The sequence below is a fragment of the Bacillus rossius genome, chromosome 1 (genome assembly GCF_032445375.1).
Source record: "Bacillus rossius redtenbacheri isolate Brsri chromosome 1, Brsri_v3, whole genome shotgun sequence".
Lineage (NCBI taxonomy): Eukaryota > Metazoa > Arthropoda > Insecta > Phasmatodea > Bacillidae > Bacillus > Bacillus rossius.
The window spans coordinates 109,762,861-109,789,086 of record NC_086330.1 but is presented as its reverse complement, the minus strand read 5'-3'; the positions used below and the strand labels follow the sequence as shown (position 1 = coordinate 109,789,086).

The 26,226-nt window shown below is 39.8% G+C and overlaps 1 protein-coding gene across 4 annotated transcripts in view; it reads left to right on the top strand.

Moving 5' to 3' along the window:
- The window catches only part of LOC134542014 (E3 ubiquitin-protein ligase LRSAM1-like), a 145,317-nt gene that overhangs the window by 54,148 nt on the left and 64,943 nt on the right, over positions 1-26,226 (top strand). For all 4 annotated transcript variants that reach the window (XM_063385832.1, XM_063385821.1, XM_063385813.1 and 1 more), the window contains one exon: positions 20,963-21,051. In XM_063385832.1, coding sequence (XP_063241902.1) covers positions 20,963-21,051 — 89 coding nt within the window. The remainder of the gene's footprint in view (positions 1-20,962; positions 21,052-26,226) is intronic.

Genomic DNA, 26,226 nt, shown 5'->3' with positions numbered 1-26,226 from the left:
ATCAGAGGCTATATCTTCCCTATCTAAGAGTTTAAATTCCTTGCATTCCCTTGCTCATCATGTCTCTGCCTATCCTGTCTTTCCCTGACCCTCTCTTCCCTTGGATGTTCCTGCTGAGGTCTCTGTCCCTCCCATTGTGGCCTTACGTTACCTTGCAACTCTTGTCGATGGGGTCGCTGAACCTGTTCCCTCGGCATGCCCTCTGGAGGATGAAATCTCTCTCTGGGTTGTCCTCGCTGCCTTCCTGGGAGCTCTGGTTCCCTTCCCCTCAATCCTTCCTCTCGCTCGTTCCTCCTGTCCAATGTTTCAAGCAATGCAATGACCTCTTCAACACTCTTAGTCCTAGCCCCCAAAATGCAGTTTTGAACTTGCTGGTAAAAATGGTGAACAATGTGGGAAATAAATCTTTCATCAGTAATTGGATTATTCAAAAACTTTGACTGTAAATACAACCTTTGAACATAAGGGGCCATGGGGCCGTCTCTTGCTCGGTGTTTTCCTGAAAATAAATATTGTAGGAAATCATCTTGAACGTATATACCCCAATATTTGTTCAAAAATGCTACCTTTGCCTCTTTAAATGTTTTCCATTCATTCTCTTTATGCATTGCCCATTGTAATGCAACACCATCCAATTTAGTGATGAACAATTCTACCTGTTGCTCATCCGAACCCCTAAGATAGCCGAATACCTTCTCACATTTGGTGATGAACTGTATTGGAGTAGCTCCTCGATCATCCCCAAAAAATTTAGGCACTGTTTTTTCGAAAGTGTTTACTTCGTCTACAGTTAAAACTGAACTTCTAATATTACCCTGTCCATCCCCTCGAATCTTACTCAACTTTTCCTCCATTTTTTGTAAACACTCTCTACCCACATCATCCCTGAAATTCTCTAACTGGTTATTTATTTTTGAATTTTCTGTAAATATTCGTTCAACATTAGCCTCAAAATTCTCCTTGACTTCCCGAATTTTCTTTTCATTGTAATAGATATTTTGGGAATTCTCAGTTACTTTTAACTGCAAATTTGTGATATCCCCTTGATTTTTGGTTATTTTGTTTTGTATACTTTCATTATGTTGTACGAGTTCTGAAATTTTATTACTATGTTCCTGAACTGTGTTACCTGTTTGCGTCAAATTTTCCTGAACTTGGCCCACTATATTTTCACAAGTGTTTAACCTAGACTGTACCGCCTCTATCTGCACTTCACAATTATTTACTTTGCATATACAGGAAGAGATCTGTTCATTAAGATCATTCCTAAGTGCATCAAATCGGCTCTCAAATGTATTGGTTAATTTTTTTTCAGTGGCATCTAATTTTTGTTCAGTGGCATCTAATTTTTTTTCAGTGGCATCAAATTTTTGTTCCATTATATACCTGAATTCAGTCTGACCTTGTGACATGTTATCCATCATTATCATTAATTTTTCTAACATTTGATTAGACATACCTGACCCCCCCATAACCTCTACTGGACTACCATTTGCAGGCTGTTCCATGTTTTCCGACTGCTCCTGCACTAGTTCAATATTCAAATTAGGATCGGACATTCCTGAAGTTTCAGGAAAACCCGCAAGGTCATCCTGACTGTCTGTACTCATTTTTCTTTTGTTTTTACTATTATAAATTACCAGAAAACGTAAACAACTCTTTAAAAACACACTTTAAAAAAAACTTTAAACAATGATAACCACAAATACAAAATTTAGACCATAAGAATGTAAGTTTCTGTCCAATTTAGACTTGCTGTTTCCGGCGATTCATCCCTCGTCCCGCGAAGTACCGATTCCTCCCTCATTGTCCCGCGAAGTACCGAGATGATCTATGTTGCTGGAATCGTGTCCCACGATGTTCTGTGAAGCGCTGTTCTACGATGTCCTAAAATGTAGTTCTCGTCGCATTCCTTTCCCACGATGTCCCGCGATGTTCTTATACGGTGAATGCTGGCTTCTCACGCTCGTTTTCGTTTGTTGATGTTTACAAGTACGACGCGAAGATCACACGATCCACACACGAATCACTCGTTCACAAGTTATAATTTTGCCGATGTTCCAAAAGGTATTACCACAGTTAATTTAGACATGATTGGCTTTTATTTGATAAGTTTTTTCCGAATGTTTATTTTATTATCATCAGGCAGTGTCTAAATTCGTGCCCCGCGGCTGGGCAGCCATGTTTTTACGTTGTATGTTTTTGCCCGGCTAACAACACATAGAAACGTAACAATACAAAACAAACAATGTTCCTGAGGTTCTGCTTTATTTGGAAATAAAAGAGTTTATTAAATTATCTTTGTTTATTTCTTTAAAAAAATGTTTTTTCTCATCGTTACATGGCTTCAATACACAATTTTACAAATGAATTTAATTAGAAAAACTTCGTTACTTGTACAGTTTTTGTCTTTTCTTATACAAATTTTAACGATATCTTTGAATTTTGATAGGATGAGGTCCAAATACATACCACAGCACCATACATATTGCCGTTGATGGTCGAGGAGTCTTGTCACTCGCCAAAGAAGAGAAAAAAAAAAAAAAACTTAGTTAATGTCCCTTGGTTAATTACCTAACTCAAGGTACCGTTGATCGCGGACCGAAATCACACGAGTCGGGCCGATGCCGACGCCTAGGGCCTAAATTTCTAATACATAGTCCGAAAAAAAAATGAAATTAGGTTAAAAAACTACGGCGTGGCCCCAGCCCCTAGGCGTTAAATTGTCCCTTAATAATTTTTAATTTGTTTCGTGACTTGCCGACGACGCGACCGAGTTCGGCGACGATCGAGCAACAAGTGACTTGGTCGACGAGATTACCTTCCCTTGTAAAGGTGAAAACAAGGGAGGCAACCCCGTGGGCCAACTGACCAATCACAGTACAGCATTCATCAACATGCCCAAATAAGGAATTTCGGCCGAGCGCATCACACCACGCCAGGACTCGCCCTGATTGGTTGGCTAGTGGTAGCCTCCAGAGACCCTTCCAGACGGTCGCTACAGCTGTGCGTACAACGTGACGCGTAAATCCCAAACACACATTTACAAAGTGAAAAATAGCTTTCTGGCGCCAGAGTGTCGCGCCTGTCCGCTCTTCCTTCTGTACCTTCCAGACTATTCTCAAAATATTACACTAGCAATATCCAATAGAATATAAAATTACCCAAAAAATTCAAATACAATGTTAAAAATTTAGTAAACAAAGTTGAAATTCATATAAAAACTTTTGTTTAAAAATGATGTCCTGTAAAATTATAATCTATACTGCTTTAATTACTGACATTAATTATCAAATGTTAACATTAATTATTATGAACTAGAGTTAACCCTCAAATTTATAATTAAGTATCTCAAGGAAATAAGTATTTTAAGGCTTTCCATGAAATTTAACCAAAGTAATTAATAACAATTCTTAACAGCTCTGAACTGTTCTCTATATCAACAAAAAAAAATATCCTTCACCTCAAACTTATTCTTAATATTCTTATGACCCATTTTGCAATGCTACATACTTTAGGAGATATCGCCATTCTTATTTTGTAATACAAGACCTGTCCAATCATTCGACCGTCGCAATTTTTTATTTTGCCGAGTGTTTGTGAATGCCTAATTAATTAAAATGGTCGATTAGGTCAGGTCAGTTACATTATAAATACTTTCAAACTAAGCAGACATTAAAAATAATGTGAATTAATTTTAATGGTGGATTAGTTTTAAAGTATTTATAATGTAACTGACCTGACGTAACAAACCGGGACAAAGGATGAACAGTAAGAACTCGCATATTTTTTTTTTTTTACTATTTGCAACAATATCCAAATAACAAATAAAACATTAAAATTCAGTACAATCACTGTTTCTTGATAGAATTTGTGCTTTTATGGCACAGTAGGTACATCATATCATTTATAGTGTAGGTACTAACTGTTTTACTATTCTGCAATGTCAATAAATGGTGAATAAATTTTGCCAGTTATATGTACATTCCAATAAATAAATTATATTGTATACAGTTGTCTAGTTGCTGCTTTATACATTTGGCAATATGTTTGCTCTATGTTGTTGCAAATGTACAATCTTAATGCTTTAATAAAGTTATTACAATATTTTATTTCAACTAACAATTTACATGCACACATGTGGTGGGCAGTTCAAAATGCACTGTTAAGGCTTGAAATTCAACTCATAATGTTTTTTTTTTTTTTTTAATTTTGCTTTCCTTCTAACAATTTATGTCAATGTTTATTAAATTTTGCAAACAGGACATTCATTTATGGTGTATACTCGGTAAATGGAATTTATTGTTTGTAAAATTTAATTAATCATTGGCTCTAAGCAAATTCATTGGTGGAGTTGGAATGCAAGTCTCAATAGTGCATTTTGAACTGCCCGCCACAGTAGTTTTTTTGGTTTAGTTTGAGGTCCAGCCACCAGGAGCGCTGTAAGCACTGTCAATGTTTGCTCTATGGAAGATATCCATCTATCCCCTCCCTTATCTATGCTAGGGACTACTAAGCTCTTTAAGTTGAACCACAGGTATCAAAGTTAGGTGGGATGTGTACTTGTGGGATGTGCTCGTGTTTGCGTCATTATGTTCCTAGTTACTGTAACCGAGTTTTGCCCCTAATATCTGGACAGTGATTTTGCATAGGCCACACAAGTTCTTAAAAACGTTAACAAGTTTCCATAAATGTATAAAAAATCTAGTCAGCATAACTGTGACATAAATACTATTGAACCTGTTATTGAGCAATAAATTTTGTAAGTCAATTTGTTAAGATGCAGATTCCTAGATTTAAAGCTTCATTGCAGTCGCGTATTAGAAAGTGGTATTCCTTGTTAGTCATCACTACGAGGTGCTTTACTTGTAATGTGCAGTGTTGTAACCTATTTCTTCCTTTAGGTGAGCCAGTATGTTGCAACATAATTGTGTTTTCATTAATTTATTTTGAATCTGATTCCTTCAGATTCTGTACTCTTTAATGATTGTCAAACTATTCCTGATTTGTTTACTCCAACACAAAAACCAGTTTGTTATGTACGAATGTAATTAAAAATAAATAACATTTATTGTTACTTAAGACAATTGCAATTTGATAAAGACTGGGAACTACAATTTCACATACATAAAATTTCAATACTTTTATTATGACACGGGGGGGGGGGGGGGGGGGTCGATCGGTCGGCTTTACGGTGGATCGTTAGTGGGCGCCACCACGTGGTACGGCACGTGGACCCGGTGAGACTCCTAACTCAGGGCGTGACGTCGCCCATGTGAGACGTGATATTCCCCCTTGAAAACATCTAACACTAATTCCTGCCCGCTCTCAGCGTCGGGCACGCTTTTCCCTACGAAGTGGGCTCTCAAGCGTCCCACACGCCGTCACTCTCCACGTGGTCACACAGATAGAAAATAAAAGAATAATCCGTGAAATTCACACACCTGATTTATTCCACAAATTTCGCTCACACACGTACACGGTTGAAACTATACAAAACGCCCGCGGCACGAATCGGTTTATAGGTGATGAGCCACCACGTGGTCATATATATTGAATTATTTAGTACGCAGAAAATGACCGAGACTGGCCATAAATTTATTAATAAAGCAGTCCCCCGACCGAGAGCTGCTCCGAGGACTAAAAGAAAGCGATTGAAATGAAATTAAAGTTAACAGAATTACTTGGCAGAGAATACAAGCGATGAGGTCCCCGGAGTGCTGATGCGTCTGCTCTCGGTCGTTGATGGCGGAAGACTCGGGTGAGGTCATGGCTTAGGGATGGACGATATACATCAATGTATTTTAAACACTCGATGTATAGTAACGATGCATCTTATTGAACCAATGTATTGTTAACACTTCAGCATCAAATATATATCGATGTTTTTCATTTGATGCATCTAATACGCAAATTAAAACCAAAACAATATGGCCGACCGAGTTTCTGCTGTGTAATAATGGTCCACCTTGTGAACCGTACCTTAAAGTATTTTATTTTATTTATTTTTTTTATTTATTTATTTATTTTTTTTTTAACTTTCAGGTATAATGGGACCTAAGAAAAAAAGTTCAGTTTGGCAGTTCTTTAATAAAATTGATGATAAGAAATCGAAATGCAAACTATATCAAAAGGATATCAAGTCTGCTGGAAATACGACGAACTTAATTGGGCATATTCGTAATGTTCATAAGACTGCTTATCTCGAAATTCAGCCGAAACAAAATACATTGAATTCATTTAATAAAACAGAAGAAATATTGAATCCTCCAAATGCCAAGGATATGCCTAATAATAAAATTGATGATGGTGTACATCAATCTAAACCAATTCCTTCTACAAGTGGCAGTGGCAGTCAAAGTTCCTGTAAGCCGTTAAATGAAACCTTAAATGAAACTATTGATTCGGACTTAGACGAAAACGTCATCCCTTTCAAACGCCAAAAAACAATACAGGCCGCCTTTAAAGATATTTCCTCTTACTCCGAATCTGGAGCGAAGATAAGGAAACTGAACAACTGTTTATTATTCATGATTTGCAAAGACCATCAGCCTTTCTCAATTATTGAAAACGAAGGCTTCAGAACTCTAATGAAAACAGTTGCTCCTCAATACAAACTCCCGAGTTGAACAACTCTAAGATGCTGGCTGGACGAAAAATATGAAGCAATTTCAGAAACAATTAAAAAAATGCTGTCCTCTATAGATGACATAACCTTAACAACAGATATTTGGTCGGATATCTTAAACATGAAATGTTTTTTTGGGAATCACAGCGCATTTCGTGATAGACATTGAACTTTATTCGGTCACTTTAGGCGTGTACAAATTGGATGAAAGACATACATCAGATTATCTTGCTGAAATTCTGTTAAAGGCTTGCCAAAACTGGAAAATAGATCAAGAGAATGTGACAGCTGTTGTTACTGGCAACGCAGCGAATATAGTTAAGGCGGTCTACTTAGCGTTCGGTAGAAGGAAACATATCCCATGTTTCGTTCATACTTTTAATTTGGTGGCTGAGAGCACAATGATATGTACTGAGTGGAGAAACATTGTTTCTAAAGTAAAAACAATAGTAACTTGGTTCAAACAGAGTTGCATTGCTAGTGATGAGTTGCGTAAAGATACTGCTGTGACTGTGGAGTCTCCTTCTGGGACAAAATTAATAAAAAGCGTAGACACTCGTTGGAACAGTACATATTACATGTTACAAAGATTTTTATAACTCCGTAGTGTTATAAATGATATTCTCTTCCGCGACCCTAGAGCACCTGCAATGCTCAGTGCATCAGAAATATCTACTGTATCATCTGTCATCGTGGTACTGCGACCCTTGGAGGCGGCTACAAAAGAAATTTCGGGTAATAAATACTGCACAAGTAGTAAAATTATTCCCTTAGTTCGCTGCATGCTCTCTTAAATAACTTCAGCCGTTATAGAATATCCCGTAGCGAAAGAGGTGCAGAAACTTGCTATTAATGAAATAAATAAAAGAATGGGTCCAATAGAACATGTGACTTCTCTTGCTATCGCAAGTATTTTAGATCTACGGTTTAAAAAGATGCACTTCAATGATGCGATAGCTTGTTCGATTGCTGTATCGAAAATTAAAGTTTTAATGAAAAAGAATTTGCAAAGCAGTGAATAAACTGAATCCGATTCTGACAAGTCCAATAAAAATGAACAGACCTTTTTATTATGGAGTGATCACCATAAGTTAGTGCATCATAACTGGAAAGTTAACAGATCTGAAGATGTTTTGTCTGACGAACTTTCAGTTTATCTCAGAACTCCTGTTGGAAGACTGAACGAAAATCCGTTAGAAATCTGGAGGGATTATAAAATACAATTCTCAAAGCTGTACAAAATAGATATTAAGTATTTAACAATTGTTGGCACATCTGTCCCTTCAGAAAGACTCATTTCACAGGCAGGGCTAGTTTTGACTGAGCAAAGAAACCTATTAAAGGGAAAAAAATTATAAGTAAACTTTTTTTTTTACATAGTATTGAAAAAAAATATTGGAATATGTAAAGAAAATAAAGCTGTGTTGGCTGTGTGATTGTGAATTTTTATACATATTTTTCCTTGTACTTACCTCTAGTTTTCTTTAAGGCCTAAACATGTCATAGAGAAAACAATCGATGTTTTAGAAACATCGATGTATGTATTTCTCAATACATCGTATTAACATCGATGCAACTGATCGATGCATTACATCGGAAAAAACATCGATGTATATTTTAAATGTCCATCCCTATCATGGCTTGCTCGACTAACATGGCGTCCTCCCGCCGAAACAATTGCCGTTAAAAGATATTAGCGAATTCGTGCCACGGGAAACTAAATTAACATGACAAGAATGCGTTGAAAATTATGTAACAATTTTTGAATGAATTGAAAAGATTGTACAAATTATAATTATTAAGATTTAAATTTAATTATTGTCTGGCTTCGTGTTTCCTCGGGAATGTCCGGAAATGCTATGATATTTTAATATATAAGTTAAAAAATAAAAGTACATTAAACCCTCCCGGCCGATCTGCCGTCACGTTGCACTTAGGGAATATAAAAACAAACAACACAATTACCTATACTTATGTTTTTAGGGGTACGGCGCACTGGCTCGACAGCGCCCTCTTGCCGGGCGAGCACACACGCACGCACACGTACGCACAGGTAGGCGGGAGGTTTGAATGGAGGGTGGATGGTGTTTGGGCGGTGGCATATCGGACTTACAGGGGCCGTAGGCCCGAACGATGTCAATTGACCCCCCCCCCCCCCCCCCCCCCCCGAAAGTAGGCCGATGTGACAGATGGTTGAGAGGCGTGGCCTGCAATGTTTACCTCGCGCACGTGGCAATGTTATTGTTTACGTCCGTACGAGCAGGTGGCAATGTTGACGTGATGGGCGAGCACTGTTTACACGATGACGGGCGATGATGTTGAAATGATGGCGGGCGAGTAATATTTACATGACAGACAATACACACGGGCAGAATGGGTGCTGGCTGACTAACCTTGGGTGTGGAGACCCACCAGTTGCTCCGGCTCCAAATCTGCGGCGGCTGCGGCTGCGGCGGCTGTTGCGTCTCGCAGCGCGCGGCGGCGCGGCGGTGGCCAGGGTGCCGGGCGACAGGGGCAGCGGCGATCAAGGTCAGGCGGCTCGTGGCAGGCGGGCAGCAAGCGCGGACGGCGCTGGACACGGCCTGGTTCAGCGTCGGCGACATGCGGGCGCTTCGCGGCCCGTGGTGACAGACGGGTGACAGGTGCACGGGTGGTTGTCACGTTCGGTGATGGGACGGTCGGGCGTCCAGGTGTCGTGGCGTCGACCTGCATTGCGTCAGGCGGATGTAGGGAGCTCAGACGACCCCGTAGCTGCGGTGACTTGAAGGTGCGGTGACTTGAAGGTGCGGCGTCTCAATGTTGCCAACTTGCGGCATGCGCGTGGCGTCTCGGGCGGCGAGGCACTTGATCGGCGTACCGATACTGCGGCGCTCGGCGTCGGAATCGGGCGTCGTGGCATCTCGGACGTTCCTGGCGTCGCGTCAGGTGTGCACGAGGGTGGCGTCGGCGTCGCGCGCGTCTGTCTCGGTCGGTCAGGTTCATCCGTCTGTGCCTCGAAGCCAGGCGGGCACAGAGGAGCGAATCCAGGTGGGCACAGAGGAGCGAATCCAGGTGGGCACAGAGGAGCGAATCCAGGTGGTGGGGCGGCGCTCAGGCCTCTCGGCGTCATGATTCTGTACATCTTGTCGCAAAGCGTCCCGTTTGCGACCGAGCACTCGGGTGGCGGTGACGAAGGCATGATGACGTCGAAGCCAGGTGGAGGCGGCAGTACGGCGCGAAGTGTCGGCGCTGAGTCTGGCAGCGTCCGTGGCGAGTCGTGTGGCGGAGACGATGCGGGTTTCACCGGAATGGACCTTGGTGTCGTCGGGACGGCGGTTCGGTGCGGTGGCGAGGTCATTCCGGCGTCGGGAGGTGTCTCCGACACGAGGCGGGTTCTGGACGGCATAGCAGACTGCGGCGGGACGGTCGTCGTCGTGCATCGCTCAGTTAGCTTCGGCAAGTCAAGCGTCATCACAGTGGGGATGAGTGGCGTCGGGTCGGCGAAACGTGGTCTTGCGTATGATGACGTAATCGGACCAGTGTCGGGAGACGTCAGGTCAACGAGAGGTTTCGAGGCTGTCGGCTCCGGGACAGGAGGTGGCGGGAGCGGAATTGGCGTCGGGACGGTGAGCGTCGGTGTCGAAATGAGTGGCGTCGGGTCAACAAAACGGGGTCTTGCTGGTAGTGGCGGGATCGGACTTGCGTCGGGAGGCGTCGAGTCGATGAATTTCGGCGTTGGCACGACGGGCGTCGGCGTCGGGACGACGGGCGTCGGCGTCAGGGCGGTAGGCGTCGGAACACGTGACGGTACGGGTGACGTCGGGACGTACCTTTGTGATGTTGGTGTCGGCGTCGGCGTCGTTGGCACGTGGTGCGTCGGCGAGTCGATCTGCGTCATTTTCGGCTTGAGCGGCGTCGGTGTGAGCGGCGTCGGCGTCGAGGCGTGTCGTGGAAAATAAATTTTCGGCGCCTCTGCCTGGTACTGCGCCTGGGAGGCTAGGTAGGCGGTACATCGTGCGCACGTGAAGGTGAAAAACTTCCGCAGTATGGTCCTTTCACGCTCGCTGATACAGCTACGATGCCACAGGCTGGCACTTTCTCCCTGTTACACGTCAGTCCGTGGGACGCAAGGCGCTCTAGTACAAAGGCAAGGTGGTGGGCGTGGTCCTCCCAGGTCTGCGACCACACTATGATATCGTCTAAGTACGCCGCCGCAAACTTCCCTGAATAATTGTCCAACACGCGCGTCATCATGTTTTGAAACGTGGCAGGGGCGTCCTGGAGACCAAAGGGCATGGATCTGAATTGAAATCGTCTCCCGTCGGGGGTAGTGGAAGCGGTCTTCGGTCTGTCCGCTGGCCGTATTGGCACCTGCCAATATCCAGATTTCAAGTCCAATGACGAGAACACTTTTGCGTTGCCGAGTCCGGCGATCTTGTCGGCCATGTTTAACAAGGGTGGGAGGGAGGGGGCATTTACTGTCACCTTGTTTATAGGTTTGAAATTTACACAGAATCGGGATGTGCCATCTTTTTTCTCCGCTAAGACTATCTGGAAGTTATAGGGACTCTCACTCGGCTCTATAATCCCGTCCCTGAGCATCTCATTAACCTGCGTCAGAATGGTCTGTTTGCCTGTATGTCCGTAACTGCCGGGTGGGAGGAACATAGGAACATGAGGATGAGTAGGGATGGTATGTTCGGTGACGGTAGTGCGTTTGAGGGGGTCTGCAGTCGCGAACACGGAACACTGTTGGTCAAGCACACTCTGGATGACAGCACGGAGTTGGGGGGGAACTCCGTGTTTGAACTCGTCGAGACTGACCTTTACATCCGGTGTCGGCGGCGTCCTTCCCAACCCGTAGACGGTGCGACGGCCCTGGATTCCCACGTGCACCCGGCCGTCTCGTACCTCGATCCGGGCGTCCTGTTGATAGAGCCATGGTTGCCCCAGTATGACGTCGTCGCGGAGTCCGGCGATCACTACAGCTGTCGTGGTCGACTGCTGGTCTCGTATCTCGATGTGGAGCGTCGTGACGCCCTGCGTCTGGCAGGTGTCTCCGGCGGTGGCCAGCTGCAGCTGTCCCGCTTGAAGCTCGTACTGGTCGTCGGCAAGTAGTCGCGTCGCCACTCAGTTGTGACTAGCGGCCGTGTCCACCAGGGCGTTCACTGCGCGCCCGTTGACTATGATCGGGATGCGTAGGAGTTCACCTTCCTCGGCGCTGATGTGACCCAGGAAGGGTCCTGTTGGCGGGCGCTCGTGTCCTCCGGCTGATGTTGAGGGGGGGAGGGGTGGTAGAGCAACTACGCCGCCCCCCCTTGGCCGTTTCCCGTCTGCGGCGGGTCCCTGTTGTCCGGCCGGTAGCGGTTACGCACCGGGCAGTTGAGATGCCAGTGGTAGACGCCAGCGGGGCACGTATGGCACTGTGGTGGTGGTCCGTTGCCAATGGCGCGCTGGCGCCATGCCCAAGGGCGCCCATATGATAATTTGTAGGGGGGGGCCAGACTTATGGGTATGAAGTATTTTTAATATTTTGGAAGACTTAACTGCAGCTTGTTACTAGCCATAAAATAGTTCCAGTTCTGACCCTGTTAAAATTTTTTTGTCCTGTTACTAAAATACTAGACCACAGTACTCATTCGCCATAAAAAAAATCTTTATTGGCTACTTTATTAATTAAATATTAACTATTTTATTGAAACAAATGAATTTTTAGCAACACAAATGCAGGAATACAGTCCTTATACTTTTGCAGCGTCTCGGGTACACGGATATCAAGAATACAGTCCTTCAACTAATTGCTCTCTTTACCCCTAAATAAATATCGCGTACAAATTAAATTAAAATAATTATAAAGTTTAAAACGTGTTGGTCAAAAGATTCAACTTTGGGAGAGAAACGATTTAAATATGTTATCACAGTCAGAAAACAGTTGTTTTTAAATGTAACACCTGGACTACGCTTATAATTATAGTCAAAAATTGTTTCACAATTAAATGAATATTACTATGTTTCGATATGAATCATAATTGCTTATCATTTAGAATTAGCACAGATGGATTCAGTAGTCGAGGACTATAAGTTTATTTAGTGATAGTAAAGCGCAGAAAAAATTAGTTTATTATTAAACTGGACAATTTAACCAAACATTATTTAGATGTTAAGGAATTAAGTGACACCAAAACCAATGAAAATAATCGAAAATTTCTAAATGCTGACACAACTCATATATCAGCTTTCCACAGAAGAGTTTAGTTCGGCGCAATTAATCCACACAAAGCAACTGGACACTATGTCGACGCGTATTTTAAGAATATAAGAAGATCCACATCGCACTATAATTTTTTTTTTTTTTCGTGTCGTGTGGTGCGGGCCCCCATTTGTGGTGCGGGCCCATAGGCTACAGCCTAGATAGCCTGCGCGTAAATACGGCTCTAATAAACCCTCAAATAACATGTTCAGTACTTAACTTCAGAATTAAGAGTACATTAGAACCTCGATTTTACGGAGCCCGGACTCAACGAAGCCGCGATTTTACGAATATATTTTTCAGGAACCATCTAAAATTCGGAAAATTTGACACCAAAATATATTAATTAAATAACACTATAAAAACATATAAAAATATTTATTTTTAATGCACAGCGTATTCATATTTTAAAGCTAATACAACAGCCATTTACCGTTAGTGAATATTGTATAAGTTACTGCGGCTTCAAACTCAAAATCGAGAAGAAAAAAATGGACTAGGTACACTTTATTTGTCGCAAAGTTTGAAATTTCTTCGATTATAAAATTATGTCAAGGTCGTAAAAATATTTATTTTACCGCAAATGAACTATACTCGACATTCCTTACCCATTCCAACATTTCCAGCTTCAGAGCATAGCAACTGAGCTTGAAACCTTGTGAAGCGTGAGAGTAAGAAATGATATTGAGTAGCTACTTCCTCTCCTTTACGCTAATATCCAGCAACCCATGCCATTAGGCATTATCTTGACATGTGTCGCATTCATTACCTTCTCTGCATCGGTTTCCCAGTAAAAAACGCTCAAAAATGGTACAAGTGACGCAGCAAGTAGACGTGACGAGCGGATTTTCAACTAAGCTTTTTTTAACTTACTATACAAACAAATAATTCCCTATGGCTATCACAAATTCAAGGGCTTCTCGCACTAAAATGTACTGTGTTTTTAATGAATGTCTGTCGTTACAGAGCAGCGATTTTCCTTCACCAAATAAGCCTATGATTAGAGACCGTAAAAATTCGCGGATTCCTTTCGAGACAGGCTGGAATCCAAACTCGTTTAGCTTAATGCTGCGTCAGTGATTGGACCGCAATTTACCTGAACGACTTTGAGCCAATGGCAAACACTCAATAGAAGAATTATCGAATCATAAGAATCGCAGTAAACAGTTCTCCCGAGTCGGTAGCCAATGACTAGGTGATAGTTGCCCGAGTAAATAGGAGCATTGTGGAGTCTATCATAGTGGTCATTGAAACCGCGAATTTTTCCAGTCTCTACCTATGATCACTTTTATGAAACAGTACAGGTGTACACTGAACTGTGTGCTTGTTCTCCTCGATTATGTTACTAAAAGTGCGTTCATTAATATTTTTCAAGCCGATCTGTTAAAGATTAACTGATAAATATGATAAGGTGAAGTCCATAAAAATGCAAGGCCGGGAATTCTTCCAGCTCATCAACCCGACCCTGGATAGTCTCGTCTGTGTTCAGTCGTCTCTGGCAAGGAGTGGACAAGTTTACAAACTCAAATATAAATTTATTTTAGTAGCACGCGTCTTACGAAAAGGAAAGATATCCAAGAAAGGCATGTCGGACAACCTACTGTCACCACACGAAAGTTAACATTATGCAATGCGTGGTGCAACTGTGTTTAGTCGCTTGATGTCACTTTTATATCACTCGTGAAATGAGGCAAGTCGTGGAATATTAAAAAAAAAAATAAGGGGAACGCAGGGGATGGCAGAGGGCAGTCATTGTTTTTACTATTTAATATTATATATTCCGTTCAATAAATTATAACCTGTATCTTCACGGGGTGGGGTGATTAAAATTTTATGAAGATAACGATTTTACGAATGCAATCCAAGCGACCGTGAGCGTACGTAAAATCGAGATTCCAGTGTAAATTGCTTCCGAGTCTACTGAAGGTAGCGGAATCCTTATCCTTTTAAACTCTTTATAAGGGAAAAAGTGGTTTTCCTCTAAATTCAAAATTCCAAAATAAATTTTATGTTGTAGACTTTTCTGAACAATAATTCTTATTTGTGTAACTTTAAAAATTGCGAATATTCTGAGCGGATGTGACGAATGAGGAAAACTAAGAAACACTACATAATAACAATGGTTTTTATCTTTACACTTTTCACTTATTTATTTACACTTTAGTTATTTATCCTGACTGAATACACTAAACTAAATCTAGACCAGATGCATAAAACTGTAGGTAGACCTAAAGACTATTAAAAAATCTCTGTTTTGAGACGTTATTTGTGAACATACACATTATTATGACGAAAAAGTAGCAAAACATTTCGCCGTCTACAAGTACATGTCAACTTACGCGTCATCTAACTCTGACTGGTCTAAATCTGTTGTGTTGTGTTATCGCGTGAGCTTGGGCAGGATTACGAAGGGGAAATACTCGCCACGGGCGTTGCGCTTGAACAGCGTTTTCTCCCTGTACACAACACCTTATATCGCAGCATGAGAAACTAATGCTTGAACTAACATAAAAAATGAAGTAAACATGTAAAAAACGATATACAATAATATCTTCGTGTTGAACCACTTCTACACAATACCGAATTTAAATAATTTTCTTTAAACCCCTGACTACACTATATATTTTTTTCCTTCCCTGAAAGCTAGGGGGGGGCCACGGCCCCCCCCTGCCCCCGGGTATGGGCGCCCTTGGCCATGCCAGTGGTGATTGGCTGCCGGGTCGGGCGCCGGTGTGGCGGTCGGCTGTTTGTGGCGCGACGTAAGGCACCACCGCCTGAGTTGTTATTGTAGTTGGTTCAGTCCGCGTTGGTGTTCTGGCGCTTGCGCGGAGCGTTTTCACGGCACCCAGGTCCTGCTCCACAATCCTAGCGAGCTGCACGAATTCTTCTGCGGAGTAGCGTACCGCGTGGCGCATGTACGGACACCTCAGGGCGCATGAGTTCTATAACGGGCCCTAAAACTTCCTCCGGTGCTTGCGTCGGGAATAGGCGTCTGTGAAGGCGTATCTTCATCAGCACGAACGCTTCGGCCGCCTCCGCGTGTCCTTGCTCCGTGCAAAATAGTTCCGTCCTCACCCTCAGCTCTGTTCGGGCGTCCGCGAACCGGAATTCGAACCTCCTGACAAACTCCGGCCATGGCATATCAAACTCACGAATGATGGTCGACCACTTTTTTGCGTCGGCACGTAGCACACCGCCTACTCTCTCCGCCCACTCTATCTCCGGTACTCCGTAGCGACTCAACCGTCCACGACACGCAGTTAAGAATTGCCTAGGATCATCGCTGGTCCGCCCCGCAAACTCCGGAAGTTCTATGGGTCCTACCGGAACTACGCGCCACCTCTCCCACGTGACGTCACGGTGCTCCCGCTCTGCCGCCTCATGTTTCACGTGCGCCACACTTTCGCATTCCGTACAGAGATACCAGTTACCCTCTGTGCTGCCTGCCTCGCCCCTGGTTAGGCATTTCCGGTGTTTGAATGCCCTGCACTGCTTGCACCACGTGCCTTCGCTTGCCTGTCCGTCACACGCCGTGTTCGTGCACCTAAGATAGTCCGGTGTCCTAGCAGGTGTTACTAGCGGTAGGTTACCCACGCACGACTCTAAACACACACACGTGTCCGCCCACGTCGTTCCCAGTACACCGCACACGTGTTTGGGTCGCGCACATTTCACACAGTACATCCCGTTCACATTGTACAGTACCTCGGTTTTCACTGCGCCTGCACTGCTGCCCCTTTGCGCGCTGTCCGCCATGATGGTGTGTGGTGGTAAGGCCGGTGTACTGCCTTGCTTCTCCTCGCCACGCGGCCCGGAAGGCGGACCACTCACACACTCACCCTGCGAGCTGTCTGCACACAGCTGTCCGCGCCCGGGATGTGTTTGTGTGCGAATTCCTGGAAGCGTGCTCGCTTGGCTGGCCACGTGGCCGGCACGCCAGAGTCCAGCTATGTGCTCCGCGCGAACAATAGTTCCAGCGCGAACTTTAGTTCCGCGCGCTCCGCGTAACAACCGCCTATCTCACGCGCTCCGCATAACAACCGTCTATCTCACGCGCTTGTACAGGTCTCGGTACAAGACGTCTTCTATCACGCCCCACGCTCTTGGGAGCCACTTGACACGGGGGGGGGGGGGGGGGGGGGGGGTCGATCGGTCGGCTTTACGGTGGATCGTTAGTGGGCGACACCACGTGGTACGGCACGTGGACCCGGTGAGACTCCTAACTCAGGGCGTGACGTCGCCCATGTGAGACGTGATATTCCCCCTTGAAAACATCTAACACTAATTCCTGCCCGCTCTCAGCGTCGGGCACGCTTTTCCCTACGAAGTGGGCTCTCAGGCGTCCCACACGCCGTCACTCTCCACGTGGTCACACAGATAGAAAATAAAAGAATAATCCGTGAAATTCACACACCTGATTTATTCCACAAATTTCGCTCACACACGTACACGGTTGAAACTATACAAAACGCCCGCGGCACGAATCGGTTTATAGGTGAGCCACCACGTGGTCATATATATTGAATTACGTAGTACGCAGAAAAAGACCGAGACTGGCCATAAATTAATTAATAAAGCAGTCCCCCGACCGAGAGCTGCTCCGAGGACTAAAAGAAAGCGATTGAAATGAAATTAAAGTTAACAGAATTACTTGGCAGAGAATACAAGCGGTGAGGTCCCCGGAGTGCTGATGCGTCTGCTCTCGGTCGTTGATTGCGGAAGACTCGGGTGAGGTCATAGATAAGGGAGGGGATAGATGGATATCTTCCATAGAGCAAACATTGACGGTGCTTACAGCGCTCCTGGTGGCTGGAGCTCGAACTAAACCAAAAAAAACTACTGTGGCGGGCATTTCAAAATGCACTATTGAGACTTGCATTCCAACTCCACCAATGAATTTGCTTAACTGTAAGAGCCAATGATTAATTAAATTTTACAAACAATAAATTCCATTTACCGAGTATACACCATAAATGAAAGTTCTGTTTGCAAAATTTAATAAACATTGACATAAATTGTTAGAAGGAAAGCAAAATTAAAAAAAAAAAAAAAAAAAAAACATTATGAGTTGAATTTCAAGCCTTAACAGTGCATTTTGAACTGCCCACCACATGTGTGCATGTAAATTGTTAGTTGAAATAAAATATTGTAATAACTTTATTAAAGCATTAAGATTGTACATTTGCAACAACATAGAGCAAACATATTGCCAAATGTATAAAGCAGCAACTAGACAACTGTATACAATATAATTTATTTATTGGAATGTACATATAACTGGCAAAATTTATTCACCATTTATTGACATTGCAGAATAGTAAAACAGTTAGTACCTACACTATAAATGATATGATGTACCTACTGTGCCATAAAAGCACAAATTCTATCAAGAAACAGTGATTGTACTGAATTTTAATGTTTTATTTGTTATTTGGATATTGTTGCAAATAGTAAAAAAAAAAAAAATATGCGAGTTCTTACTGTTCATCCTTTGTCCCGGTTTGTTACGTCAGGTCAGTTACATTATAAATACTTTAAAACTAATCCACCATTAAAATTAATTCACATTATTTTTAATGTCTACTTAGTTTGAAAGTATTTATAATGTAACTGACCTGACCTAATCGACCATTTTAATTAATTAGGCATTCACAAACACTCGGCAAAATAAAAAATTGCGACGGTCGAATGATTGGACAGGTCTTGTATTACAAAATAAGAATGGCAATATCTCCTAAAGTATTTGGAATTTCTTATCTCCGCCGGGTTAAATGAAAAGAGGAAGTTAAAGAGCATATAATAACATAAATTTCGGATTTTTAATTTTTTTTTTTCACAAATGCCGCTTAACTACATATTTACCGGGAAGGTTTTCGAAAAACAGAAGAATTGCAATAACTCCCATAATATTATGAATATCACATCCGATGGAACATATAATAAATTGTTGTGAAAACACAATTATTTTTTGTCCAAACTAATTTTTTTATACAACCAACCTTGATTGCTAGGGGTAGAAAAACAGGGTTTCCTGTACCAAAAAATTCATAACTCCCTCATTAGGCAACCTGTCAAAACGATTCAAGTTTTTGATTATTCTTATAATTTTTATCTGAAACTTTTATCAAAAACAATTTTTGATAATTCGAAACATTGCAGAAAGAGGTTTAAAAAACTGGTTTTGAAAATAAAAGAAGTTCAGAACTATGTAAGATTTTAAATACAATCTTATTTATTGTTAAACATTGAATTATTGTGTACAACTTTCATCTGAAACAGTTTTTTTATTCGGCCAAATGTATTGCAAAGGGAGAAAAAAACAGGGGTTCAAGAACAAAAAAATTCATAACTCCCTCATTAGGCACACTATCAAAACCGTTCGAATTGTTTTATAAATCTTATAATTTGTATCTAAAACTGTTACATGAAACAATTTTTGATAATACGAATAATTGCTGAAAGGGGTTGAAAAAACATGCCGACATGAACGAATACATTTGTAGTAACAAAAACAGATAATAATAGGGCATAATTTGATATTACAAACCTGGCAATTGGAGGGTTAGTACAGAATTAACAATCTGCACTGAAGTGACTATTGCATATCCTATAGGTACTTTGTAAATATGCTTATTACTAATGAGAGCTAATTTCGGCGAAGCAATCAAACTTTTCCAGTGTTGAAATCTTTACACGTCACAAACACGAGGAAATTTGTGACGGGTTTCAGTCCTGTTTTGACAACCCGGCACACAACAGTTTTTAGTGTAGTACATATTGACATAACGCAAGTACGACAAAAACACTAAATATAAATTACACGATCAACAGGAATAAGCTAACCTAAACTGTGCGCAGTTCATAAGCATTTAAGCGGGAAAAAATGTCAGTCAACGTAAACAAAACAGACTACTAGCGCTCAAATGCACTCACGTGGGTGTACCTCGAACTAATTACACTGTAAGCGGTTTTCCCATAAGAGATAGCCCGCCATGGTCCCTAGCTTCCAAAGGATCAAGGCTGCTATACAACTCAAGGCTATTAAAAATGATGTGTTAGACAAGAGAATACAAAAGGTGAAGCCACAATCTAGGCCTATAAATGGCAAGTACTATACAAGCGGTTATACAGTTCACTCAAGGAATACACAAAAAAATGTCATAGTACTCAATGATCCAAAAGACGATTAACAAGAAAAGACTCAGGCAAAATGGGGAATAGAGCCATGGGAAGAAAACCCGTAAAATTACCATACACGATTCAGTGGTAACTCAGGCTCTGAACTGAAGTTTGTCATGGCTTGAAAACAAAGCTAAACAACAAACTTATGTCGGCCCGCAGGAAAAGAACTGCAATAAAGCCAAATCTAATTTGGAGAGTGTGAGGCCGAAACATAATTCTGGAAAATTTAAGACAACAAAGAATAATTACATTTATTTAACGAGTATACCCATGTCGTACTACACTTACAATAAAATAAAAAGTATACTTCAGCCATGACTCACCTTATCGGCCCATGCAGCACCCAACTACTAACTCTGGGAATAAGAGACTAGAACAAGAGCGAAACCCAAGGGAACAGGCATATTTAAGCCCTAACCTAGTTTGGGTGCGCATGCGTGGAAACTGCGGTGGGGAAGGGAGGAGAAAGAGCGGGAGCTGGATTTCGGGGGGAAGGGGAAGGATCACTAGGGGAAGGCAGGGACACCACCGAGAACACTTCTTCGTGTCTTCAATGTCTGCACTTAGTGCAGAGAGTATCAAAACTGAAATCATAATCAGTATATTTTTGAATTGACCCAACTCTGAATTTTTCTCAGCTCTGATGATAAAAATAATTGGAAACATCTTACGTTCATTCAAAGGCTTTAAAAAAAATTTTTTTCGTTTGTTTTACATAAATTCAGACATGCTGTGTTTTTGTTATGTTTGTGTGTCTTCAGACATTACCTATTCTGTGTAATTCTTATAGACATAGTTTATTTTTATTCTGTCATTGATATGCTATCTTGCTTCATTAGGTATTCCATTGAAATGGTTTGTAGTGTTTGTTTTTAACAGAGATGAAACACACGTGTGTCAACAGCTCGTGCTTCTCTGTGCAGAACTGGGAGTCCAACACATGCTGCAGGAGACGTGCTCAAGCATGTCCGCTTCTGACAACACTGTGCCGGAGCAAGACACTCATCTTGAGGTATCTCTCTTCATCCTCCACATGTTCAATGACTTCTTTGTTTATGAAGTTTATTTCATTAAGAATGCAGTCAATTAGTAGACTTCCACAAGTATTCGTTTTGGACAAAGACACACCAGCTTTATTACTGCAGAATCGTTTGGTAATGGTTGTTAGTGCTTTCTGGTTAGACATAAGCATGTTTGAAGCATAAAAAAAACTCCTAATAGTACATACTTACAAAGTTACAAGAAAAGGTTTATGTTTGTCACAAACATATGATCATTTATGATTGTGTGGATAAACTTACTTTGTATTATCATGGTAATTTTTATTTATTTATAGGAAAAAGTTGAAACATGTAGCTAACAATGAAGGCTGTGTTTAGGAAGTGATACAAGGAGCATAATGTCCCTTCCTTCCCCTCAGAAGGCAGTGCCGGAAATCTTAACAAATTCCACTCTGAATAATCGAAGCTAGCCACAAAAGATACAAAATTTTAAGAGTATAATGTTTCAAAATTCAATAGATTATATTAATTTGTAGCAGAAGACAAAAATTCAGTTTTTTTATTATTTTAGTTGTAGGAACAAATAAACATTAAAGTGCTGACTTTATAGGTCCCAACCAACACAAAATAAAACAATTCAGTCTTAGATCTAGACCTTCTGGATACTTGACTTTAAACTTTTATTTTGTATAATATAAAATCAAAATTTTTAGTTTTGCAACTAGTTAAAAACCCAACTTGAATACTTCACAAAACCTGTTTATTTCCTCTTTCGGGCTATAACATCCAATGTTTTGTTTTAAATGTTCATAAGAAAAATAATTTCTTGTATATATTTTGAAGAAGTAGCATTATGTCACCTCACCACAGTTGTGTTTTATGTAGGGAAATAGTGTTACCAAGAATCATTTTACACTTTCTGTTGTATCACAGTGTATATATGCTGTATTGGTTAAGAAATATTGGTTTATGTTAGTGTGACTAGTATTTTCAAACAAGTGATTCCATAGCATTATGTCAAGAGCTCTGCACAATCTTTTTAATAAATATTTTGTGTAGTTACCTAGTAGTGAAGATAATTATATGGTGAATTGTGATAAAACTGAAATAGGTAATACTGAAAAGCATGTCTATGCACTATTAAACACTGAAATGCATGTTTGTTAATACATTATAATGCATCAAAATTCTACTAAAATCAAGAAATTAATCTGCATTTTAGAAATTCTATACTTAAATCGTAAAAATTTAAATTTTAATATTAAATTCAATGAATTTAATTTTGTCAGCATTAAGTTTGTACCAAAATGTATCTAAGTAGATTGTAAAAAATTAATTTTACCTTGATTGAGCTTGCATCTCCTATCAGTTACTCATTTTGTTTTTTTACATTACTGACATCTGCTCTTGACATTTTCCAAACACACAATTACTTGCAGATTTATTTTTATTCCCAATAATTCTGCCCAATTATTAGAGATTACATTATTGATATTAGAGATTAGTTTATAGTAAAAGTGAACCATATTTAAGTCAAAAAGGCACTATTTTGGTGAAATTTGTATTAAGAAATATCCGAGTACATATATTATTTGTTGGAAAAAACAGTTTCTTTATGGAAAAAGTGAATTTATAAAAATAACAACACAGAAATCTCCTGTTTTAAAAATGAAATTGTCTTAAAAATAAAACAATAAAATCTTGTCCCTAGATTACGAAGAATTCAATATGCATGTGGGTTTTCACTTAGAAAATGAATTTTGTTTTCGATGTGCTTCAGATAGTTGAATTTTTAACTAATAATTTATTTATCAATATTATTTTTATCCACTTACCATTAGACTATTAAAGTAATGTAACACAAATGGTATCATACACATCACACATTAGTATTTTTTACAATTACAATTGGATGTTAATATTATAGGTAAATCACCATCAGCATTTTTCTGTAAAGGCTGATTTGCTACTGGGTTATGTTAAGTGGATAATAATAAATTAAACTAAAAAAAAATACCTACTGTTGTTAAATTGATGTTTGGAGTGCAGAAACGTCTGGTATTTAAAACATGCATAATGAAAGTTTACGGTATCTATAATAGGTACTCAACAATGCCATTTATTCATAATTGCTTATAAAGGTTAATAATACATATACATTGTGTGTACATGTTAACAATTAAGTCATGATTTTTATTTGAATGTGTAAATACAAAGAATTCTTTTAGATGTATTTTTAGATCTGCTGTCTCATTTTTATGTAAATTAATTGATTTTGTGGTTGTCTTTTTTTATTTTGGTTTTTTCACTCACTCTCCTAAACTAAACATTTTTGTAGTTTTATCGTACTTACAATTTTCATACTCATATGTGATTTTGACTTTTTAATACATATAATGTGACATCATTGAGTTAAATAATAAAACCGAACTTTGATCGACCGTACCTCAAACTCCTGAATGTTTAGCTTATTATAATATATAAATAAAATTTATAAATTTGAAATTTTTTGTTTATTACTATGTTCTCAAGGAACTTAAAACAAAACGTTAGCCTACCCACTCTGAGTTTAAATGTTTAAATTATTTTCTCTCCAATCTCATATATCTTGTGTATCATATACTGAACAATATTTTTTAACTCTTCATGGTAACTTTTTTTTATTTATTTTTGCCCCATTTTCCTTTCACTGTTAGAACTGCGATTGCATAACTTATACTTGATATTCAAAAATTGCTGGGTATAAATTTAATGGGTGGTAAGGTGTATCAAAACACATTTCCTTTAAGAAATGTACGACTGAAAAAGCAATCCTGCAAAGTTACAGGCACATACAGTAGTCCACAACTTCATAGTTAACGTGCAACTAGGCACCACTCTATTTGCAGAAAGGATGTGCCATGCTTTTTAAATGCTCCGTGAGAAGCAGGTGACAAGCGGGGAATTTGATAGTTTGCAATACGTATGAGCAACGAGCTTTCTAGTGAAAATCATCCTTTGTGATTTGTAACTTCCAGGTTCAGGCCTTCACTGGTTAATACGTGAGAATATCTTCCTATCTGGTACAGGTGCAAGCACCCTCAGTAAAGGCGAACTGCTTCTGTTGCAATTCTTTGTGCCTTCCCTCCCGTACACCACATGCATGTTGGTGAATATTGAAAACTGCAGTGCCGTTATTGTTTGTAAATTCTTTAATCACAGCACCGTACTCACTGAAAAGTCAACACTGCACTGATCGCCCAAAGCCAAATGGGTAGGGACAAGATTATATGGTGAATTGCTGTAAAACTGAAATAACACAGCAAAGCAAATCAATACAACACATAACACCAAAATGTAAGTTAATACATCATTTTAGCACCAAAATATAAGTTAATACATCATTTAGCACCAAAATATAAGTTAATACACCATTTAAAACCAAAATATAAGTTAATACATCATTTAGTACCAAAATGAAATTTAAAAATTCAAATCAACGAGCAATTTGACATACTTAACTCAAACCATAAAAATGTTAACCTTTATCATCGTAAATTCGTTGAATGTAATTATTTAGCATGAATTTTGTACCAAAATATATAAACGAATTGGAAAAAATTAACATTTTTGGTTGATTTTGCATTTCTTATTAGTTATGTATTTTTACATTAATCATGTCGGCACATTTTTCAAACACTCGAAAATATGCTGATTTATTTTTATTTTTCTGAGTTCGTAGTTCTTTTTGAGACATCCTTATTATTTATTATTTTATTGTATAAGTGCATCATGTGTCAGTCAAAACGAGACTACAGTAGACTCCCGATTATCCAGATGCAGGTTATCCGGTTTGCGGATTAACCGTGCCATATTTCACTTTCATGAACCATAAAAACAAAAATAATTTTTGACTCTTTATTTTCGTGCATGGACAATGGCAATGGCTCTTGTGCAGCTTTAAATATAAAATGCAATGAATTAGTAATGTAACAAATCAATTAACAATATTTTGCTTTTCCTAAATAGCTATTCGCTTCCTCATTGCATCATTATTTCAGACGCCACCCAAGTTTTGAGAAAACATTATATTCAGCCATCCTGTATGTCAACAGCATCTCAGGAGAGAAAAGCCAGAAGCTTTCAGGGCTAGTTTACAGTAAGCCACTAGGATGCTCTAGTTGCAAATTATGGCTGACACACAAATTAGTAAACAACAGAGTCGGGAATTACGTTAACATGTTATAATCTTTCTAATGATAGAAAATGTTTAGTTTATGGTTTTTTTTTTTTTTTTTTTTTAATTTTTATTAGAACTTAAATATATCTTTTCATCAATAACATTATTAATTTGTAACTCAAAAATGTTGGTAGTGCCTACGTAGGAAAAAATAATGTTATAATCAAGCTCTATTATGTAAACAATGTAGTAAGTGAATTTTTAAATTTAATTTTAGTTTATTTAATCTCTGAATGTTACTCAACACATATTTCAATCAATGTATTTCAAATGTATTTAGATGTGTATTAATACTGTAAATTAATTTTAAGGGGAGTAGTTTCTTTATTAAATTGGTAGTCAGCAATCACACTTACCTATTTGGAAAATCAATTATTTTGATTAAAAGACTCTCTTATAAAAAAAAAGTACCTATGTGACTAGAACTGTTTTGATTAGCACTCTGTTTTACTGGAACAAATTAGGGCGTTACTTTGAGTGACAAGTGTTAAAGTTTTTGTCTAGGTAGTCGGGATAAAAAAATTTCAATTACTTTTTTTGACATTGCTTTAACTGTGTTTTTCGGTTATCCGTGGACCCTTTGCCTGTCATTACCTTGGATAATCTGGATTCTACTGAATTTTGGTGAAATAAGTATTTAGAAATTTGTTAATTTCATATTTATTACATAATACACCATTTCTATGAATAAACACAGTGTATATGAATGAAAACAATAACACAGAAATCTTGTGTTTTAAAAACGAAATTGACCTAAATATAAAAACCAAATAATCTTGTCTGTACAAATGGGTAAATGTACCACAACCAACCATCCACGCGGAATTCAGATTTGAGCTGTTCTGTTTAGTCTCATAACTGTGTAGCAGTGTGTGTCCAGCTGTATGTTTCTTAACAAAAATTGCTTGTTTTGGCGTTCCTTACCACCAATTAAATTTACGCCCCGCGATTAATGAACATTTTTTAT